The sequence below is a fragment of the Leiobunum rupestre genome, chromosome 7 (assembly GCF_980474605.1).
Source record: "Leiobunum rupestre chromosome 7, qqLeiRupe1.1.hap1, whole genome shotgun sequence".
NCBI lineage: Eukaryota > Metazoa > Arthropoda > Arachnida > Opiliones > Sclerosomatidae > Leiobunum > Leiobunum rupestre.
In genome coordinates, this window is record NC_143390.1 from 21,008,092 (window position 1) to 21,032,711 (window position 24,620).

The window sequence follows — 24,620 nt, forward strand, 5'->3', positions numbered from 1 at the left end:
TACATCATCGTAAATACGTCAACTGAACTAATAATGTCACCCCTTTCGCGTAAGCAGTGTCACTTCGACGACTCAAGCCAAGGGGGGGGGGAATCCTTACTGAAGCGTTTCCCCGAATTCTAGGTAATAAAATCTACGTTCCAAGCGCGTGCGGGAAAAGGGAGGAGGGCTAGACAGAAATCCATTCCATAAACGAGGAAACCAAAGGACGTTGCGTTCGCTCGCGACTCGGGAGAACGGACAATAGCTTAGAGCTCCTAACTATTAGAACAAAAGCCGATGTTGCCACTACCACCTCCCGCGTACACCGGAATTTATTAGGGACAGTTTCAATGGCCAAAGAAGTTTCCTGCCAAACAACCGAGTTCCGGTAAAGATCGGAGGAAGCCAGCCAACTACCCGACAGAATTCGATCTCAAACGTCACCAATAAAGATGTGACCTTTCACCTTCGTGCGTGGAAGGCAAGTGGGAGAGAGTGGGGGTCCTTTTCGGAACGACCTCAATAATTTAACGTCCTTCGTACGCTGGACAGGAACTAGGATTTCCTTTTCGGTCAAAAACTAAGCGGATCTGAAGCCACCCACGGACCACACGATACTTAGCCGTCTTTCTTCCAGAAGAAAGGATGTAGCCTCGAAGTCTCCGAGGAATTAGGATCATACTCGCCATCGGAAGGAGCGATTCGGATCTAACGGCATGGACCCTAAAATAACGTTCGTTTAGGGACCTACTCTTCTTTAAAAGTAAATGAATACGGTGCTGAGGGACTTTGAATGATATTTTACTTGGCTACCAGGTCAATAGAAAAGTGATGGGCAGGTCAAAAAGTAATTGGTGCTCAAAACTTTACATTATGTCACTATAGCGTCAACCAGATAAACGATATCGACTGCCGATATCGAGGCCTAAGCACTTCTCGAAATCTATGGCACAAATATTCAAATTGTTATATACGTGGGGTGGCGGAGAGGTTAGCACTTTCTGTTAGAGAGTGATATAAACTTATGCCGAACTCGAAACCTAGATGGCGATAATGTTTCCAAGCGGGATTCTATTAGCTAATCACGTGTCTCTTTGTTTTCAGTTCTAGAAAAATCTCTGTGTCAGTCTACTTTTGTACGTCATCATAATAAACCGTATTATTTTATTTAGCTCTGTATTTTCGATTTATTCCGTAAATATCTAACACTTTCGCCTCGCAGCAAGAGGTGCCGGGTTTGATTCCAACTTGTGGCACTGGTTGATTACTCGAAACCATTCCTTCCGCGTTGAGTTTGAAAGTTATCTCCCCACTGGTTAAAGGGGTTTTCCTCCGAGTTCTTTTCCATAAAAACTTGTTGAGGTTAACGGTAATAGTAAGTGTAGGAAGCTATAGGCTCGCGTGGCATGGATGGCTCGCCACCACCCTAATACGCACTGTAACCCAGCCACCCGTTTAAAGGCCTTAAAAGTCGCAAGATGACTTGGGCCTAAGTTGGTGCCTTGGATATTAGCTGATTATTATTATACTTACTCGAAAATATTCCTCATTTAAAGACCGTTAGCTAAGATCTTAAAACTAGATGAATTGGGCCTAAGGTGGTGCCTTGGGTATTAGCTAGGCTAATCAGCTAGGCTAATACCCAAGGCACCACCTAAGGCCTAAGTCATCAAGCGACTTTTGAAGCCATTAATTCAGGTGGCCGGGTTACAATGCGTAGGAGGGTGGTGGCAAGCCCTGCATGCCACGAGATCGAGCCAACAGCTCCCTACACTAACTATTACCGTTAACCTCGACAATCTGATCCTCTACAGCATAAACAATCAATAACTAAAATGGATTTTCAAGGTACGAATAGTTTTTATTTTAATTATGAAGTAATTAAAATTAACAGTTTGAATGTTTGTAATGCTCTACCAGCTGTTTCTACGATCTAGCGTTAAATCTTACTAATTTCCAATCTAAGCCAAGCAAGCAGAGTAGTATCAGTTTGCGAGTCCCAAATATCAACAGACACAAAGCGAAACTAGCCGAGTCGCATCAGCTTACGAGTCCAAAATCTACCTATAGGGAAAGGGAAACTATACACAGCAGTCTTAGTTTGCGAGTATCGGAGCCCCAAATTTACCGAGGGAAAGCGAAACTAGTAGAGCGGTCTCAGTTTGCGAATCACAAATCTACCGAGGGAAAGCGAAACTAGCAGAGTGGTCTTAGTTTGCGTACCGAGACTCCGAGAGAAAGCGAAACTAACAGAGCAGTCTCAAGCCCAGTTCACATTATACAATTAATTGGGCCACTTAAATGTATCCAACTAATTGTAAGCAAGAAAATTGTATAGTGTGAACAGAAAAAGTGGGGACAATTGTTACAATTTGTCTGTTCACACCATACAATTTTCTTGCTTACAAATAGTTGGATACATGTATGTGGACCAATTAATTGTATAATGTGAACTGGGCTTCAGTTTGCGAGTTCCAAATCTAACGCGTTATCTTTAAAAAGCGATCATACACACGTAGATCAACGAAATTTTATGAATAGTGCGCTTCTTTAAAATAATACCAATAATTTATTTATTTATCCTTATGGAGAATGACCATGTTGAGACACCGTGTGTTTCGATAGAGTAGAAAACCTACGTTTTAAGCAACCAACGAGATGCCTCAAGCGTGAGGTGGCTAAAAATTACCTCAACATAGTAATTATCTTTAAGTACAAATATATATTGCCCTAGGACGCTCAAATTGTCCACATTGGTCCACAATGAGGAAAGTAATGCGAATATGTATGCTCTTCCAGCCAGTGGTCCGCGGGTACTGCTTCGTGGGCCTCCTGCCATTGTTATTTATTTCACCCTTATTATTATTATTATTATTTATTGATGTCTTTGTTGCGAAAAAAACACTTGTGCGTGGAAGGGCACGGTAAAAATATTACATGTTGCCTACGAGACAAAATAAGAACAATGTATTCATAATTAGTAGTTACACTATCACATATTAACAACTTAAAAAAATTATTATGCAAAGCCTAAGAAATCATACAATTTATCATAACCATAAGATATTAACCATTTAGTAATTTTTCTCTTAAAAATATTGATATTAGTATAGTTTTTGATATCATTATCTAGAATATTGTACAGTTTAGGTCCTAAGTAATTGGGGTAGGTACATTTGTTCGAATTTCAATCGTCCGAACGGTGGAACAAATGTTCGAATTTCATTCGTCCGAACCGTCGAACAAATGTTCGAATTTCATTCGTCCGAACCGCCGAAATAACAAATGTTTCAATTGTTCGAATTGGACAACTTGTTTGTTTCATTCGTCCGAATCGGTAGCATCACTTTCCGAATTCTGTCGCTAAATTAGTATTTCTTATTTCTGTTTTTTTTTGGTCCGGATTTTTTTTAATGCAAGAATTAAAAAAAAAACTACATTGTAAATATCGTTGTTTGTTCAAGTTGTTTTTTCTTAATTGCTGCTATATCTATATATTGTATATTTTACTTCATATTCGTATTAATATCGATCAATGTTGTGGATATTTTAGGTTAGGTTCGGTTCACGTTAATGTTACTATTTTCTTATATTAACAATATTTGAAAAAAAAACAACCGATTCCTAATGTTCTAAAAAACGGACAAACGATTATTCGAACAAATTAAATTCGCCAGTAAGGAAAACATAAATTGAACGACAACAAAAGTTGTGATACATTTTTCGGGCAAATGAAATACGTTTTAGGACATACGATCCTGTTTTCCGGCATTTCGACAAATGATCATTCGGACATTTGTACCGCCGTTCGGACGAATGAAATTCGAACAAATGTACCCAAATCAAGTAATTAACAAGCTTTTGTCCAATAGATTTTACCATCCTATCTATCAATAAATTATTACCAGTAACATAGCGTGTTTTATATAAATTGCAATGAAGGTCCGAAGGCTCGTTTCCACTTTATCTCCCTTTCCGTTCGCGGAGTAGCCAAGGATTCGGGTTTCTGTTGTGGAACTGAACCATTCGTTTATTTTCAGGGATTCAAAGAGAAAGGTAGATTGTAATTGTAACATTTGATGTCTGAACTAGCGGTTGTTGTTTTTATGTATTAGAGTGTTTTAGGATGATGCCGACAATATTTATAATAAAAACGTAATTGTTCTTTCAAATAAGTAATTTTTGCGTTCCAACCAAAGCAACTAGCTGAGAGCTAGCTAGCTAGTTCTTAATAATTATATTATCACTTTAACACTATCACATTCAAATTCCTTGGGCAAGATTCCCCGTTAGTTTCATTATTTGTCGTGATATCCATCCGAACGTGTCTTCGCTGGGGCGATTAGCTAAATGTTCAAGGCTATATGGAAATCCGGACGTCATTCGAAGGGAAAGCTAACAACGTTAAGTGGTCTATAAAAGCGACAAGCCAAGGTTATCCAAACAGAGGGCCTCAATCCTGACGCCGGAAATGGGAGACCCTTTTAGCACACGCCACGGACGGAACGGAATCCGATACTTCGCGGTCTAGTACGGGACTGCGGAATTATTCTTTTATCGGTTGGAAACTGCGTCTCACGAATCTGACCTATTTGCCAAACTGTTTCTTCCTAATCTACTCCCCTTCCTAACTTCTTAATTGAGTTAATAAATTACGATGTTAGGCCTCAATTTGAATAAAATGGCCAAACTTTTGCCATTCTTTGCATTGCAGTCTATAGTAGGCCGTGGACCGAGGCTCAAAAAGACACTTAGTAGAAGCAAATGCGGAACTTATACATAAATGACATAAGCTAATAAGACGACAACTGTATGTATAATAAAAAATAATATAATTAAGTAAAAATGACGACCAATTTCGCCGACCCATTCGGACGCTTTAACGGGTCTAATTCAAACATCAAAAACCTTTAAACGTAAAAGCATATTTTCTTACAGATTGCAATTTATTAATCTGCATTTCCGCTATATTATTTAAAGGGGAACGGCAAAGCTTTTCCAAATATTACCTTATTTCCGTATCAAAAGATTAACAAGACGTCCAATATACTAACACGTACCTTTTTTTGTCTTGAAAAAATAGCTTTTGGCCCAAAAAGTTGAAACGAAAAATAACGCCAGGTGTTTGGGTTTGAATTTTCGCCGCCATCTTAGGGGCTACCGCCAGCGCCCCTAACCCCGTATGAGCGATTTGCGAACTATCCTAACTTTTAAAATCGCGCAATTCAGGCTTAAGTCTCTTATAACTGGAACGCGCCGCGCGTGAAAAACAAATTTTTGGGTCTTCAGCAGCGCGCGCTTTTACGTTGTTTTTCTGTCTCACCGACTTCTCACCAGGTGTCGCGGCTGACGCGCGGTTTTCGATTTCCCGAAATTTCTTTGTTTTATTAAAAATTAACCACTCAATATTATTTGATGCGGTTTTCGCCATAAATTTTAGTTTTTAATGGGCTATAGGGCTATCTAACTGGTTAAAGCTTGACCGTTCCCCTTTAACGGCCCATTGTCAATACTATGTTTGGTTTGGAGGACCGAACAATCTGCTTTATTGAACAAATCCCAAATAGTAAATTTATCTAACTATATCCTTTCCCAAAAACAAACAAAGTTTACTGGAATTAGGTTTAAATTTCGCAATAACCCCTACGTTTATAAATAAGAAGACCTATTTATGGAAATCGAAGTGGAACTGAAGAAAATTAGCAGTAATAATAAAGCTAGTATAAGACCAAAATATTTCAAAATAATGAAAAACCTAAACTTATTATTTCTAAAAATCAATATACATGTAAAGCCGTAAAAAAATAAAAAATTAAGATGATTGTTAGTCCTAAACAAAAATGACTATATACAAGGCCCTACTGAACTACTAAGTGTCACAAAAATCTACAAAGAAATTGAAGGAAATCTCAAAAATACATTTCATGAAAAGTTAAGAACACAGTCAATAAATGCAGTTATCACATTCCCTCACAACGTAAAAGTTAAATAGTCTCACATGATGCTACCCACACGCTATTGATATTTTCATCAACGACTATTCAACAAAAAAATTTATAGGTTGGACATTTTTGATATAATATCACTAGTCGGACTATGTGTAAAAGATCCCTTCTTTAGAGCAAACGAAAAATGTACATCCAATGTTTTTCTAGATTTCCTAAATAAACTTGATCCTGCAATGCAATTTACAATCGAAATAGAATCCAATAATTCCATCCCATAAAAAGGGAACTTAATAATACCATAAGCGCCAAAGTTTATAGGAAACCATTATCGGTATCCATACCACCCCAAGCGAACTCCCAACACCCAATAGTTCTTTTGTTGATCGCGCCGGTAAAATATGTTCTAGCAATAAATCCTTAAAATAAGAAATTGAGTTTATTTAAGCTTTCCGTGGTTCTGATAATAATTTAATCAATAGAGGCATAGACCGTAGCACTAATTGAAATTTGATCGCGAAAGTCCCCACCTTTATAAAAGACTTCAAATTTTAGTAATTTACAGTACATCATATAAAACCTATGGTCAAACCTATTAATAAATTTAAAAATAATCTCAGAACCATAAAAGATAAAATCAATATACTAGATAAATTCGGTGTTTACGAAATTACATATATATATATAGGTCAAACTAAACGTAAACTTAAAAAACGGTCAAACGACCACAAGGGTTAAATTCCTGACTAAATTATTAAAAAACTGCACTTCAATACAGACATAGTATTGGATAGAGGCAATGGACCGGGAAATATTACAGCAAAAGTGTGAATAAAAATTATAATGTCTAAGAAACTACGATTTTACGTTTAAAAGTTCTTGATGTTATATTTATATTTTATTCTACTTTAATCAATGCTCACGCATTTCTATCGTGGTTCAGTGTCCATTTTTGGATAAGTTTTACTGTCGTTTAGTTTTTGGTATCATAGTTCTTTTTGAAGATTTGTTTAGAACGTTTTTAATTTAGGGCATTCATTTTTAATTAAACCTCTAGTTATTGTGGAGAGGTGAATGGTTAGTACGAGAAGCTGGGTTCGACTGGGTGAAAACTCAAAACCCTTCCTTCTGCGTAGAGTTTGCAAGTTCTCTCCTCACTGGTTGAAGTGGTTTTCCCTCGAATTTTTCCATTTCCCCAAAAACTTTCAGAGTTTAATGGTAATAGTAAGAGGAGGGAGCTGTTGGCTCGCGTGGCATGAAGGGCTTTCCACCACCCCCATACGCATTGTAACCCGGCCACCTGAATTAAAGGCATTAAAAGTCGCTAGTTGTCTTGGGCCTAGGGTGGTGCCTTGGGTATTAGCCTAGCTGGTTATTATTATGAAAGTGTTATTCGTTTTAATTAGAGGCTTATTTTAAATTTTTTTATTTTGCGACCGAGATACGAAAGAGTTAAAAGAGGCCTTACTTCATCTTATGGTAGAAAACGCGACTAAAACCAACACAGCGTTTCACCTTAAGAAACGGTTTATTTAACGAACGACTTAGGTCACAGGTAATAGATCTCTTTTACCTTCGTGCTAACAACCAACTCCGTTGCAACACCTACTTTCAAACAAGTGTAATTCTTTTTATATTTATATTTCATTATAATTTCAAATGGAATACAAACCCGATTTTCCCTCGGATTTTCCAAATAGCCGTTGGCTGATAGTCTAAATCTATAAAGATTATTCGGGGTTCAATCAGCGCCAGTGGAAGGGACAGGGTTCGTCGACTTGAAATGGGGTTGCCAAAAACTGTTTGATTAATTAATATCTTATTTTCGGTTAGGCAGTGAATGGAAAAGATATTGTTGTGGTTCGGAATGGTTAGAATGAGAGAGTATGAGAAGAGTATGAGAAGACATATGTCAAATAGCATAGGAATGGTTTCGAAGACACATTTTTGAACCGAAATGGTATGGGAATGAGCTTGAATTGATTCCCTTCTGCTAGCAATATTTGATAATGTGAATGTTGTAATGGTCAGGAATGGTGGAAAATGGAGGGTATGAGAAGACATACGTCAAATGGAATAGGAATGGTTGGAGAACAAAAATTTGAATTTAAATGGTATGACAATGGGAGGATTTAGATTAGTTGGAAGGCCAATGTTTGAACGGAAATTATATGGAAAAGGGTGGGAATGGATTTCCTTCTGGTTGCAATATTTGGGAATGTTAATTTCGGGAATGGGAGTAAATCGGCTGGAATGAGAAGATATAAATCATAAAGAATAGTAATGGTTGGAAGACAAATGTTTGAACGGAAATAATATGGAAAACGGTGGATTTCCTTCTGCTTGCAATCCTTGAAAATGTTAATTTCGGGAATGGTAGGGAATGGGAGTGAATCGGCTGGAATGAGAAGATATAAATCATAAAGAATAGTAATGGTTGGACGACAAGTTGTTTGAACGGAAATAATATATAAATGGGTGGGAATGGATTACCTTTTGGTTGCAATATTTGGGAATATTAATTTCGGGAATGGTAGGGAATGGGAGAGAATGGGCTGGAATGACAAGATATAAATCATAAAGAATAGTAATGATTGGAAGACGAATGTTTGAACTTAAATGGTATGGGAATATACGGAAATGAGGTAACGTCTGGCTTTCAAACGCAGCTATGCATAATAGGATACGAAGCTGCGGCTCATAAAGGATTTCTCTCGAAATCAAAGTGATCCGACCTGTGTACGAAAATCCTTTCTTATTTGGTAATATCATCTAATAAAACTTAATTGAAAATTTATCAATGGAGATTAAATAATTCAAATGTACACAAAATCCCACGTCAAATAATCGGAATCAGCGGAAAAAAATTAAACAGCAAATGAAGTTGGAGACTTTTAAATCGCAGCGAACAATTTCTCTCTAAAATTTAGCGGCAGCGTTGCCAACCTGTACGATAATTATCGTTTTGTACGATAATTTCACCTTCCGTACGATGTACGATATCACAACGTACGACATCGGCAATTGTACGATAATTCAGTAGGATGTACGATATTACAACGTACGATATTGGCGATTGTACGATAATTCAGTAGGAATGAGTTTTTGTATTGTACGTTGTTGAAAAATACCCGTTTTGAGGCTTAGGTTTGGTATCAAAGTTTATTCTTAGAAATATGTTTACAATTAAACTATAGTGCGCTCTCAAAAAAATAGTACCATTTATAATATTATGCAAAATTATGGTATTTGTACCATAATTATAGTACGTATGGCAACGTTGCCGGTGATTCTCTTTGCCTTGGAATATGGCGCCATCGGTGCTCTAAAGCCCCATTTTCATGCTCGCTGGTAGCGGGTAAAAATCGTCAAAATCCGCTTCAGCTATACACTTTTTCACTTTCCGCGTCGATCTGTTTCAAACAGATATTTTAGCTTTATTTTCACGCCTGCGAGTCACGGAAACGAATTTTGACGATGTTTATCCGCTACCAGCGAGCATGAAAATGGGGCTTAAGAGAGAGAAAAACCGCTCCCCTTTTTAATTTCGCCCCCCTTTTCTACTCGCTAGTCAGACCTTTAGATATTTTTGAAGCGTACGAACGGTCCGATAAATAGGATTGAAATACGATAATTTTCAGGTTTTGGTACGATAATTCTATTCGATCAGGTTGGCAACGCTGTTTAGCGGTTACAATTTTCGGTCCAAATATATTGATAAATCGTATAATGGGGGATTTCCAGAGAGCGCGGAATTTAGGGCGACTCTTCCTATTTCTCCCTGTACTAATCTGATGCTTGTTTCTCGACGCTCCGAGACCATTCTAATTTGCATATAAATAACGAGACTGCAGGGAGACTGTGCGAATATTTTGCATTTAAAACGAATGTATACGGTGATATGAAAAACACTAAAAACTATGAAATGACATGGGACAAAAAAATTTCGAAACGCGACACCTGGGATGAAAGATAAAGAGGAAAAACTCAATTGAATAAATACGCGAGCCCAAGGCGCATTAATCTACGAAACACGCCCCACCTACCGGAATAAATGGGACTTTATACAAAAATGCTACTAACGCAACTAAAATCTTATTCAAAGGGTTCCACTGTTTCTAACCACCGCGAGTCAAATATTACTATGGGACACTTATTCAAATTGTTCTTATTACCGGGTTTGCCCGCGCCAAAACCATAGTGACCCGCGGTCATCAAATTGCCGAATTCGTTTACTGTTCGCAATGAAAACAATTATGAAAAGTTGGAAAACTTTACCGAAAATATTAAAATATATGCACACCATAGTGTATCTATAGGGCCTTCGAATCAAACAAAGTACATTATAACAAGGTCACCTTAAAAGCTAGATGACTTGGGTCTTAGCCTAGCTGAAGTCATCAAACATCTGGGTTAAAACCGTAAATGATATGGGGATGATTATAGACCACCAATTTTTGAGAATAAAATATCAAATATCTCGAGCGTAGTTTAACTCAATCATTAAGTTTACTGGAACGAATAAGAGTGCATTAACATATAAATAGATACTAACTTTCCGTAAATGGATAATATAGTACTATCCTGCCCCACTAATGTCACTCTTACGTACTCTAACTAGGCTGAAACACTCTAGCTAAGATGAAACGCTATTTCCTTAACTAAAGCTACCTCACAGAAATAGGAATGATCAAATATTCTAAACAAATTTGTTATTTCAAAACTTTTTCCCTCGGACGTCAAATATTTTACGACCTCTAACGTGAAATGAGGACCGTGCTTAGGGTGTGGTAAGCTGAGCTAAAATTAAGGAAATTTAAAGAACGTTATAAATTTCATATGAATGTATCAAGGATGCCTTCAATTTAAAATATTTTATAATATAATATAATATAATATATATAATATCAATAATATTTTATCATATACAATTTTTTATAAACTTTACTCGATAAATACTTATGCTGTATAGCATTTTTAGATTTCTATCTGTATATCATAGTTGAGACGTTTATGTATATCAAATATGTATGAAAATATATTTTCGTTTAGCTTAGTGTACCCTACTCTACCTGAATCATGAGACTAGATTCATTAGACATTATTTTTTCTGTAACCTGAGATATAGCCGCTAAAATCATTTTCGCCTTTGGGCTACCTGAAATATCTAAAGTCACAAGTAAATATTAACAAGTTGGCAAGCCAAAATATACCTCTCCTAGGAAGAATTGTCCCTAGCGGTATTAATTTCGCGAGATGACCCTTAAAGATATATCTCCGCAATTCAGAGTTATTTACTAAAAACGTAATCCCGGTTCAGTCCCACCCGGTATAAAATTTTAATTATAATTAAAATAATTGAGACGAAACAACCGAGTTTAATTTATTCAGAATATTATAAATTAAGTATTTACAACAATGAGTTAGACGTACTAACACAATTCACAATTGAATTTAACCCTATTTACAGAACAAGTTTATCAGTTAAATATAATACCAAGCAAATTTTAATGAAATAAATATCTACAGAGGGTATTTGTATTTTACTCGCTTACGACATACTTGCCGTATGTTTAACGCTCATTTTATTTCAACACTCGCCCTTGATGAAGATACCGTAGAATAGCTATATTCGACATCTGGTAGTGGACGACTCGTAGACTTCCTGTTGGCGTTGTGACACATACCGCATGAAAAAGACCAATACCGTCCAATTTCCAATATCATATAATGACTTGCACACCCAGGAAATCAATGACTGCATTTGAAATCGTAGATATCCAAATATCCACACGAATAGAAAATGTATTAACAAGAAGCGAAAACCTTACCATTAACAAAGCACAGAAAGCCACTTGACTAGACGACAGCTCGTATATCAATAAACGACTATATCTAAGTCGATAAGAAAACCCGTAAATAAATTACAAAAAAACTAACTAAGTGGCCCACCTACGGGTTCTACCCTTTAACCATCTTATCTCTGCTGACTGCGCTAAAACAAGGTTTGACCTTTAAAATTTCATACGTAAAAAATGTAGACTTTAAAAACTATTAATATACTCTTCCACTAAGCTGAGTTTGTAATTTTCAATGAAGCGTAACGTGTATCGGTGGTTCTGTGGTAGAACACTCGCCTGTCATGCAGGAGGACTCTTGTTCAAATCCCGCCCGATACTATCGCAAATTGATAATACGACGTTTACCGTGAGCATTTGGTGGAAACCCTGCCATTTGGACGTTGAGACGTTTACCGTAATCGTCCGTCCCAATTGTCCATAAGAAAAAGTTGGAGAGAAAACACCCATACTTAAAAAACGTAAACTACATCAAACTCATCATTCCCACACTATACATTAACATAAACTTAACATTCCCACACTACAAATATACATTACAATAACAAACTTTCCATATACAACTGAGTTGAATCCGTCGCGATGGTGAACATTAACAAAAAAACAACCAAAACAAACCGCACCAGCCGCAAAGTTATCCGTTTACGCTCATCGTCAAACGGTGGTTTTGCCAACCTTTAAACTGCAAAAACGGTTTTTCGACTTTGCCCTGGTAACGCGTTCGCAGCCCACAGACAGACAGACTCACACGCACACAGACAGACACGATTATTGTATAACCCCTCCTAGGGGACTTTGTCACTGTTACCTTCGACAACTACCAAAGTCGGGTATTGTTCGCTAAATAAAGTGATGCATGTTAATTATTATTAGATTAAAGTTAGGTGAAATGAATTATATGCCACTAATATGAAATATTAGCTTGAAAGGGCTTGTATAATAATTAATATATTCTTTAAAATATTTTCCCACTTAAAATCTGAATTTAAAGTAACACCTCAACCACCGTCATTCGTAATAAAATCCGCATCTACATTAAAAAGATAGTGGAAACCCTATTTTAAAAGATTTTACAAGTAAGGACTATCGTTTTGACGGAAATTGGAAAATTGTTCTACGTAAATTAAAATGAACATTTATTTTGCGCGAGCTTAAGTTGTTGTTAGATATTTTTTTATTTTCTGGTGCTCTTATTTGAAAATTGCGCCTTTTAAAACGGAAGAGGACTAAAGCCATCTATTGATCAGATAATGAGGTTACTCGGATGTTTATTAATGTTAAATGCCGACCGCTTTAGTTATCTAGTAACATTGATTTCGAATATAAAATAAACGGTATTCTTTAAAAAAAAAACATTTTATTATTAAAGATAAGTGTTTTTTGTAAGGTCGAAGATAAAGATTAAGTTGCATATAGATTTTTGGAATAGAAACCTAACTACTTCTCTGGTTTTGGTCATGAGCTTTCCGAAAATGAAACTCACTTGATGAAATACCGCCGTTAAGTTTATTTAATGTTAAAAATGAAATTTTCGTGTAGCACCCAACTGCGGATTTTATTTTGAACGATAAATTTACCGAACCCAGTTTGTAACGTCATTGTCTACGGTTTTTTCTGAATTTTTCCCACTGCGTCTGGTAGATTACATAGTTGCCACTATCCTACCATGATCATTCTTGTAATATCCTTAGTAGATATGGCTCTACTGTCACCGTGGCTTTAGTGGTAGCGTAAATTTGTTCTCAAAAACCCATGAATATATAACGTAGCTTTACTACCATGTAGAGGCAGGACTAACAATGTAAGTTTGTCTATTTCTATGACGCTAAAAATGCCACTTTCCGATGGGTCCGAGAATGGACAATGAAGAATTTTTCATTGGTGCTCTACTGAGTTGTTATTGGATATTCTAGGTTCAATTGTGGCACCACTCTTCTTGTAGATCTGTTTTAATTGCCACTATGCAATAGTAACAATTCCTTTGGGACCGGATGATGCCAATAAATTCCTGGTAGTAGTGATGTTTTAAAAAGTCATCACTTTCGTATTTTTCGCATTAACAAGGTCAAGGATACATATTTGGACACCATTAATCCATTGTTAATGCACCTCAGTTTGTGATCGTTGAAATGTTAAAAGAATAAATTAAATTTTTATATATCGCAACGAGCCATGAGCCTAACTAACAATGATATATTGGCACCACTTACTGGGTTTTCAAATCCACCACTTTAGCATACTTCACGCATGAGGAATGAGGGATATTATAAATATGAACAAAAAAACCACAAGACACAAAAACCCCTTTAAACCAGGTCTTAGGGTGCAAGCATGACCTAGTTTATAGACATAGTCTATATAATTACCGAAAAGTGGTAAATATTCTAGGATTTAGTTGAACCCAAGATACAACTATTGATCGATCCAATGGTGAACGCTGTGAGGTATGCTTTAACAGCTTATTTAAGCCAAATGAAGAAAAAACGTAGTATTCCATTTCAAAAATACGTATCTCTACCAAGCCATTTTGTTGATGCGAAACAAAGTACGCTTCGATCTTAGTCAAACGAAGAAGTTTGTTATTAAATTTCAAACAAAAATATTTCTACGATTTCATACATTTTCTTGATTCCAAAATATTGTACACTTTCATCGTAGCAAAACGACTAACCAGCTCATTATTCAATTCCAAATTTTTTTTCTACGAATTCGTATTTTCTTGATGCCAAAATACTATACAATTTCATCTGAGCAAAGAAGATTAACATTCAATTTATTTTTTTTTCTGTGAAGTCTCGATGCAAAAAGTTTGTATATACTTTGATCTTAGACAAATGAAAAAATTTATTATTCAATTTTCAAAACATTTTTTTCTACGAAGTCGTGTATTTTGTTGATGTAAAAACACTACAATTTGGTCTTAGCCAAACGAAGATGTTTATTATTTAATTTCAAAACATTTTCTCTATGAAGTGATCCATTTTATTGATGTAAAATTACTATCATCTTACCCAAACGACGAAAAAGGTTATAATTCAACTTAGGTTTTTCAAAACGTATTTTACAGAATTACAACAAACACTACCAAGCAAATGTTTTTATTTTATTCGTAATTTGTGGATTAAACAGTTGAGAAAAATATAAATGGAGCTGTCATGGATGAAGCAGAGATTGCTTTAAGGGGGAAGACTACAGTGGCCATTGTCTACTTTCGCGCTATTTCAAGCTGAACTCTTTTAATTTTGTATTTTAACTTATAAAATTAATATTTAAGTGTAGAACAGCCTCTTGTTTAGTGCTTAAAATAATTTTGACAATTTTAAATTTCAAAGTAATTTAGTTATTACGTTTTAATTCGGACCCCCGGAGCTAAACAAGTTGGGCAAGCACCCAAACTACCCTTTAGTTAGGACCTTATATCTCATTAATTATTAATATAAGAATAATCAAAATTATTTTAAGCACTAGAGGAAGGTTCAGCCTAATAAGATAAAATATAATTCAATTGTGTAATTGTTAAAACAGAAACGTTCAGCTTGAACAAAAAAGAGGCTTTTACTGTATTCTTCCCCCTTAAGTTACATTAATACAAATGTATCCCTAACGTATAGTGGCTGTATTCCGTTAGAAGTTCTAATCTGCAAAGCGTATTCTATTACACAGAAAAACCATTAACGAGAAGGTGTTAATATTCAAATATAATATTTGTCAAGTTTTTTATTACAGAAAGCTACGCGTAGAAATAAGTCATAAATTTCATTTAAAAATTGAATGAATATTAATAATCCAAACTTATTCAGTGCCTAATGCTGGATGGTATTATCCTTAAAAGCTTTAAATATATCGGTAGAGTGGAAATATTTGGAAACAAAATTTGATTTAAGAGGTGGACAAGGGGAATTTTCCCTGGCTCTTTAAAGGACAAAGCTTTCCTATATATTTACTTACCATATCTATCTAATTAAGAAAGAAAGCTCTAAAAAAATGATACTTCAGGAGCTCAAGAGTTTTTTAGCGTTTCCCTAGTGAATTTTAAATATGGTTAGCCTTTACTTAAAGATGAGCTACCGCTATTATTGTTGCCTTCTGCCCAAGGGCTTAGAGAAGTGCCTCTTTTTTTTGAGAAGTGGATAAATTATATTTTACCAACTCGAGCTGAAGGGGGATTCTGCTGGAACCTTTGATAGTCCCTAACGCAAGTCTCGACTAGTATACAGTTTGCCAACTCTGTTGTCTGGCTCCTATGGCTTCGACACTGTTTATTCATCAAAACAGGGCGTAGCAATTTGAGCAACACAAGAATTTTCCTGAAAAATATTTAATCCAAAATTTGAAATCAGTAAAGAAACTTTTGTCATGCTCCTACAGGTAAAAAAATTTATTTTCCAATATCATGATTTTTCCGACATTTACAAATTAAAGAGTTACTTTATTATTAAATATACTCAAATATTTTTCGAATTCTATATGAAATAGTTTTTTCCTCTATGAAATAGTTATTTTTTTCAAAATGAAATAGTTTTATCCTCGATGAAATAGTTATTTTTTTCTGAATGAAATAGTTTTTTTATCTCGATGAAATAGTTTTTTATCTCGATGAAATAGTTTTTAGCACGATGAAATAGTTTTTATCACGATGAAATAGTTTTTATCTCGATGAAATAGTTTTTATCACGATGAAATAGTTTTTATCACGATGAAATAGTTTTTGTTCTAGAAGAAATAGTTTTTTCTCACTGAAATAGTTTTTTTCTAGATGAAATAGTTTTTATTCAGAAAAATGTCTGGGTAAACCAAATAGAACCATCCTGTATTGTAGAACCTTAAAACCTTATTTAACACGCTCCATAAATGTTGGATTTAAATAACCTTTGTGAGAAATTGAACTCATTTACAATATAGTTCACCATAAGATAAATATTATCGAAAACTGCAGGGCGAACGGCTCAAACTCAATGGAACAATTCGTTCATTCTTTGGCTAGTGAAAAGATTACGGGAGTATAGGAAAAACCTGGAAAGCAGGATAGGGCTCAGATTCAACCGTCAAAGACAGCTGCAATCGGCAAAGAACCTTCTATTCAGACTACCTTTGGAAACCGTGCTTAGAAATAACAAGACGACCAAGGATTATCTTTCATTTTATTGCAACCGCCAAAAGAGCTTTGGCCTACAGCGTATACCAAACATTTATGTCCATTATCTCTATAAAATGATAAAGGTTTCACAACTATTTATGGAATATTTCAGTACAAAGGACCTAGAATTGAGACCACGCCTTTTGATCCGGCCCTGTGGTTTTTAACCAACATGCTATTTCAAATGCCACCTCGTTTGAGTTTTAAGGATAACACTTCCATAATAATAATCAGCTAGACTAATACCCAAGGCACCACCCTAAGCCCAAGTCACCTAGTTACTTTTATTTTATTTCAGGTGGCCGGGTTAAATTGTGTAGGACGGTATAGTGGCAACTAGGAGCAACAAACACAAGGAGAACGCAGCTGGCCTTTAAACACGCTAACGAAGGGTTGTGTACGAATTTCATTGGACGAGCGTCACGAGCCTTTACGCTGAACGTTTTACGGGCGGGGGGGGGAAGACAATTTCCGAATTTTCCCCTTCCGACGGCAGCCGGCGCTAAAGCGTCTAGCCAATGAAAAACGTACACAAGAAAATCCACGACTTTTGACGGGTTGCGTTCTCCTTGTGTGGGGTGTTGTGTTTGTTGCTCCTAGATGGCAAGCCCTGTTCTTTACCTACCAGCAGAGCCACGCAAAGGGGCATGATTTAGTCCGGTCACCATGGCAACGTTAGTCGTTGTTTGTCAAAATTTCACGAGAGAACGCAGCTGTCGCCTTAGCATCAATAAATCTACACTTCAAAATTTAATTGGAAAATAAAAGTGGAATGTTTTTCAACTCGGAAAACATTTCACCATCCTTCTGTCAGGGTTCTAAAGAGATGGCTCGATCACTTAGCAGTTCTACCATAGGAGAGTTTGGCTAAAGAAAAAGTGACAAATAGATGGCGCGCCCGACGCTGTCTAGCCCCTTCAGATACTTATGGGCATTCCCCCAATGCATAGACGTACTGAGGTGCAGCCTAATTTATGGGAGACAGCGGGAAATTAAAATTTTACAAGCTAACTGGGATCGCTTTAATTTCTGTTTCGTTTTTACACTTGTAAATTTTAAGGAAATTTAGTTTTTTCAAATATTTATAATTAGCGAACATTAAATTTCAGTTTCTCAGATATTTATTTGAACTAAAATACAAATTTTATACTAGAATTCATAAAGGAATAACGCTGACCGTAGTTTTGCCTTTTGGCTCTAAATTGTTAATGAATTTATAACAAAGCGAAAATTAACTAATATAGAGATCATAAAGAACCGAGATCGATCGATCGACACGAAAACTTGGTAGTGTTCCCTTTCCGTAGGTACTCCAGTGTAATGTGGTAAAGCCCACAAAATATCTGTAGGGGCTACTTAGCGTCACTAGCGCCATCCGTGGTACAAAAATAGTTCGCCAAATAAAAAAACTAACAAGTAAGTGATCGAACCATCTCTCTACAACCCTGCTTCTGTCAAATATAAAACTTTTAAGCTTGAAGGTGGTATTTTAAAATTTCCTACTACTACGGATACGCGAGTACCGGAAACATAACCTTCTGAAAATGGTGCTTATGTTAAAGAAGGAAAACACGGATCTACTTTAAGAAAAAATCCCTTTCGAGGTTTCTGAAAGGAGTTAAAAGCGGACCTTAGGCAACAGGCTGTTGGGATTTCCTTTCTTCGCAAATCGGCTAATGGCCGAAGGGCGTTTATACGTTTTTAAGCCGTTCTTAATCGCGCCACGCGAACGGCCGCTAAGATCTCACTCGTTTCGGATGCAAAAGCTTTTCGGTTTTAAGGCATCAGTGTAGATAAAAATGGCGTACTTTCCGTTATTAATACAAAGACGATAAATTGAGTGATGGATGAGGCGGTTATGAGATGATCTTTTTATGGGTTTCCACGCTATTACCACGTATAACGTATATTTTTCACGTACGCTACTTGGTCCCGATGCCTGGCACGAGCCATCGTAAATTTCAGATTACGAAAAAAAGGTTTTCGACTATTATTAAAACTGGTTGTAAACCGTATGTTCGAGTACCGTTTTCGGAGATTAGACTAATGCGCTTAAAATGGTAACATAATAAAAAATTAAAACTGAAGGGTCGAAGTGGGTAATTTTATATCAAAATCTTCTATTATTAACGTAATGTTATTTGCATTTCGGTTATTGCTAAATCGTGTTAACTACTAACTCCAGAGACACGCCAAACCAGATTACGCAATTTTTAAGTGTAGATTTTCCTCTTACTGCCGATTTATTTCGATGAAGCGCGTAAAAATAAATTAAGTTACTGGATATCATAAAACCAGCTAGAATTCATACCTCGAACTTGGAATGGTTATCCGGCCGTATTCCCTATGGTAAGATCTCGGGGACCATTTTCGGTGACGTGAATGAGAAAAAAATCGCCCCCTCGCACGCGTCTCCCCTCTTTAGGAATTTTTACCCCGCGAAACCTCCCGTTTTTACAACTGTAGTTTTGTTGTCGTCTGCTCTTCAAGTTCATAACCCAAAAAGTTACCTAGAAGTTGATTAAAAAAAGTTTCTTTAATTTCAAAGTACATTATAAAATTATATACTTACAATTCCAAATAATCCGTTCAGCCAAAGCTACACTACTATACCCGTAAAAATTTTCCCTTTTTATTATTTACTATAAAATAATGAATGTATTTTTCCCACAAAGCTTTGTATAAAGATTCGAACGTTATTTCCTTATTCTCATTGAATTCCAATATCTTTTTGTGGCTCTCCATGAAATTTAAATGAAGATTCCCTATCCCACGTTTTTGTTCTAATTAAACTGATTTTAATTTTTGTTTCAATAGCTTTAGTGTTACTTTCGACTCCCCGGCCATTTCGAAATTTAGGGTTAGGTTTGTCCAGATTATCTACTTGGTACCTGGGGGTTCCTGGATATTTTTGCTAGGAGATTTTTAAGCCAATGAAAATCGTAAGAGAAAACACGTACGCTCTGACGTCAAAATGATGAAAAAACCAGTCCCCTAGATAGAGACGGAAATCGGCCGAGATAACCATTCCAAGTTCGAGTTATGAATTCCTGATATCAAAGATTTAGAAACACAATTATTGGAATACCCATCATCGAAACAAAGAGTATAAAAACTACGTAACCTAGAGATATAATGACGGTGGAAAGCAGTAAAGGAAGCTGTAGCAACCGGGGGGGAAGTCACTCAGTGAATTTGCACTTCAAATTTCGGTACCGCAGCGCCACTACGGCAGTTTTAAGTGGCAATCATTTTGATTTAGTTCAACATTCTTGAAAATTCCTTAAGGAATTGGTTACCTTTAGGACTTGGCAACGTTAGAGAACAAACGCCTTATTCTTCACTTTTTGAAAATAAACACCGAAACAACGAATCCACAAATTCTAACTAAAAAAATCACGAAACAGTAACCAATTACTGTCACTTTTTTGAATTGACAGATATTAGACAATTAAATATCCAAAATGCCAAATTTAGCACCTCCGCAACACCGTAACTGCCATTTTTCTCCGGTTTTATTATTTATTGTACTAAATACTGCCGTAGTGGCGCTGCGGTACCGAAATTTGAAGTGCAAATTCACTGAGTGCCTTCCCCCCCGGTTGCTACAACTTCCTTTACTGCTTTCGACCGTCATTATATCTCTAGGTTACGTAGTTTTTATACTCTTTGATCGAAATAAATGTTTTCATATTCTAAGAATTAATAACGGAGACAATATAAAATTGTTCATTCCCGGAGCTCTGTAAATGATTGTATTTTAAAAGGGTACTAGGTTCCTGAAGGGACCGAGCTATACGCAAAGCGCGCTAGAAAGAGTAAGGTAGCTCAGTCTAATGGTCATCTTTGTTCCAGAGCGTCTCAGTGTCGGTGTCCGTGTTGACCTTGACCTTCATATCGGTGGATCGATGGTACGCCATCTGCTACCCACTGCGCTTCAAGAGCACGGCGTCCAGAGCCAAGAAAGCCATCTGCTTCATTTGGGTGTTTTCGTTCATCATCACCTTGCCGGACGCCATCGTGCTCAACACCAGAGCCAACCAGAACTTGGCTATCGAGACTCTTTACTTGACAGACTGCACGTACACCTGGGATGACCAGCAGACAAAGTTTTACCAACTGTTCATCGTCATTTTGCTCTACGTGGCTCCTTTCGCCTTCATGCTGGGTGCCTACTGTCAAATCGTCAAGGTGCTTTGGAACAAGGAGATCCCCGGAGCCTCGGAAACCACGCATACCGTCTCAACCAGGAGAAGCTGTAAGTATTCAAGAAGTAACCATTCGTTTCTTTACACCCAAAAAAATCCATATCAAAACATTACATGCTAGCAATTATATTACAAAATAGAGAGATTAAAGTTTGAACGACAACATTGAGGGTCGAGTTATCATTTTCCACAGTTTCATTTTCGCGTTTGTACTTTATGGTCCAATATTTTATATCTTGAAAACGACACCATATTTCTTAAGGGCCTATCCTAAATGAAAATTGTCAATTTTGCAAGGTAAATAAATCGAGACTTCGAGAGTTATGGTATATATTAAAATTATCAATTAGATCCATGTAAGATAGATTACTATAAAAATTTAACGTAGCAAACAAAAGCGTTTAATAAAATAAAATTTATTCTAAAAATATAGAGAGAAACTGACTATATTTGAAAATAAATTTAAATATTTTAAAATAAAAGTTGTCGTTTGATAAAATGCGTTTACTCGTTGCATGATGAAAGCGAAATCGGAGAGACTGCGTTGAACAAGAGTACATTAAAAAATTGTTTTTACGAAATATTCAGAGCCATACGTAAAGCGCGTTTTAATATTGTTTAATCTAGTTTTTCCTGGTCGTCGTGTACTCTGCTTTAGCAAAATGGTTCAAATATTTTAAAAGTCTTTTGCAATAGTACTCATTTTCTTTAGCCGTTGACTGAAAGCAAGATTACCCGATTTTAATTATTTTCTTCTGGTTTAATATCCTTCAATATATTCAATTTAAAACTTGGTAGGTAGGCGGCGATTTTTGTGACCAAAATCAAAACTACGCACGAAGCCTATAGAGCGCTCTGCATAATTACTAATTTACTACACTTTTGTGTGTGCACTGCTGTAGGGTTCTTGATAAAGCAGGGTAAAATACTTAGTCTTTGTCAGAGCAAATAGGAGCTTTTACTGACAGTGGTGTTGGCAAGACGGAATTGGTTTTCTTTTGTAATAGTTATACGACTCCTATCACTTAATATAACGTCAGGATGTAACTCATATGATAAAGTGCACTTGATATTTTCTATAGACGTTCAACGTTTCTACAGGTATTTGCCAAGTATCTTCCGATACAACCACGGCGAGTTGCGTACAGTTGACCAGCCGTCCTCCGATCCTCGACAAAAGTACCACCAGGGGACGGGGAACCGGAAGGAAATTTAATAGCGTAATTGGTCCATTCCGGAAGACAGTGGGTGGAAATTTCGTTCCCCTAACCAAAAGTAGCCTTTCTCGCCCTATTTTACGTCAACAAAAATATGCCTACAGATTGGTTTTCACTAGGGGTCGTTCACAAATTACGTAACGATGTAAGGGGTGAGGGGTTAATAAAATTTTAACAAAAAGTTGCGGGGTGAGGGGTTAATAAAGGTTTTACAAAAAGTTGCGGGGTGAGGGGTTAATAAAGGTTTTACAAATGTTGCGGGGTGAGGGGTTAATAAAGGTTTTAAAAATGTTGCGGGGTGAGGGGTTAATAAAGGTTTTACAAATGTGGCGGGGTGAGGGGTTAATAAAGGTTTTACAAAACGTTGCGGGTGAGGGGTTAATAAAGGTTTTACAAAAAATTGCGGGGTGAGGGGTTAATAAAGGTTTTACAAAAAGGTGCGGGGTGAGGGGTTAATAAAGGTTTTACAAAAAGGTGCGGGGTGAGGGGTTAATAAAGGTTTTACAAAAAGGTGCGGGGTGAGGGGTTAATAAAGGTTTTACAAAAAGGTGCGGGGTGAGGGGTTAATAAAGGTTTTACAAAAAATTGCGGGGTGAGGGGTTAATAAAGGTTTTACAAAAAGTTGCGGGGTGAGGGGTTAATAAAGGTTTTACAAATGTTGCGGGGTGAGAGGTTAATAAAGGTTTTAAAAAAAGTTGCGGGGTGAGGGGATAATAAAGGTTTTACAAAAAGGTGCGGGGTGAGGGGTTAATAAAGGTTTTACAAAAAGGTGCGGGGTGAGGGGTTAATTAAGGTTTTACAAAAAGTTGCGGGGTGAGGGGTTAATAAAGGTTTTACAAATGTTGCGGGGTGAGGGGTTAATAAAGGTTTTACAAAAAGTTGCGGGGTGAGGGGTTAATAAAGGTTTTAAAAATGTTGCGGGGTGAGGGGTTAATAAAGGTTTAACAAAAAATTGCGGGGTGAGGGGTTTATAACGGTTTAAGAAAATGTTGCGGGGTGAGGGGTTAATAAAGGTTTTACAAAAAGTTGTATTTTTCTAATAGTTACTCCTCGCAACGGGTGAGGGTGTGTGTAGAATAAGTCTGTTTTCAATCGTTACGTAATTTATGAACATCTCTCTTAGTAAGGAAGTGACAAAATGGTTGATCACGACCATTAAAATAGTGATATCAACATTCAAAGTTTTTTTGCAATAAAAAATCTACAATGAACGGGGCGATATCGACATTGAAAATGGTGATATGCGCCCTTAAAAATGGCGATCTTGGAAATTTGGAAACTTGGGCACCTCCTGCCGTCAACGTTTAACATTTCGGATAAACGAAGGCTTGGCCCGTTAGCCGAATATTGTCTAAGGAATTTGTTATTTTCAAAGCGCAAAATACATCTGTACGTGACTAAAAGTTGGGAAACCCGTGTTTACGTGCGCTTTTGACAACTAAGCATAAAAATGGTTTTCAGGCAAAACTGTCGCAACGGTGCGCGTCTTCTTTTAAAATCCTCATTAGATTTATTTTTTTTCTGTCTCCGCAAAACCAGACTTTACGGTTTTACTAACGAATGCTTAACGACGCGTTTCTCACCTAAGCTTCGACACGTACAATGTTCTACGTGCGTGAAAATAATTATTATGCTGCAACTTAGCTTTTCATAAACAAATTTACATCGAAAATAGGTACTGCCAGTCGAAAAAAGACAACAAATAAACATCTATTATTTATTATATAAACCAGGAATTCATACTTTTACTTGGAATGCTTATCCTGCCGTATCGCGTATGGTAAGATCACTGTGACGGCTTTGGCCCCTCCTACGAGATAAAAAATCTCCTCTGCGCGCGCTCTCCTCTCACGTTGTTGTTTGTTAAGTTAACACAGTGACGTCAAAAAAACCGTCAACCACATCGAGACGAAAATCTGCCGCGATTTGCATTCCAAGTAGAGGCATGAATTTCTGTTTAAACTTAAACAGGGTGTTTCAAAAGGTGATGCAAAAATTTTAAGGAGTTGTAGGCGGTGAGTTGAGAAGTTTGCCGGTTTTTTTTTCCATTTTCCTACGATGAGTTAAAAGAGCGCCAGAGAGCTTCAAAGTGTGGCCTACCAGTCCCTGGAAGTAGGCTGCAACAAGCGCCAAACCAAACATCAGTAACTTTAAATACTGTTTAAGTTTACTTTTTTACGCTGGTTACCTCGATTTACCTATCACACGAGTCGAAACCTATGTTCGTGTTTCCCTGCTGCTTGGTTTTGCGCTTGTTCCACACTTTGAAACTC

At 36.6% G+C, this 24,620-nt stretch overlaps 1 protein-coding gene across 1 annotated transcript in view; it reads left to right on the top strand.

Moving 5' to 3' along the window:
• The window catches only part of LOC149935102 (orexin receptor type 2-like), a 93,790-nt gene that overhangs the window by 56,864 nt on the left and 12,306 nt on the right, over positions 1-24,620 (top strand). The window contains exon 2 of the mRNA XM_090152783.1: positions 20,778-21,180. Within this exon, the coding sequence (XP_090008909.1) occupies positions 20,778-21,180 (403 nt within the window). The remainder of the gene's footprint in view (positions 1-20,777; positions 21,181-24,620) is intronic.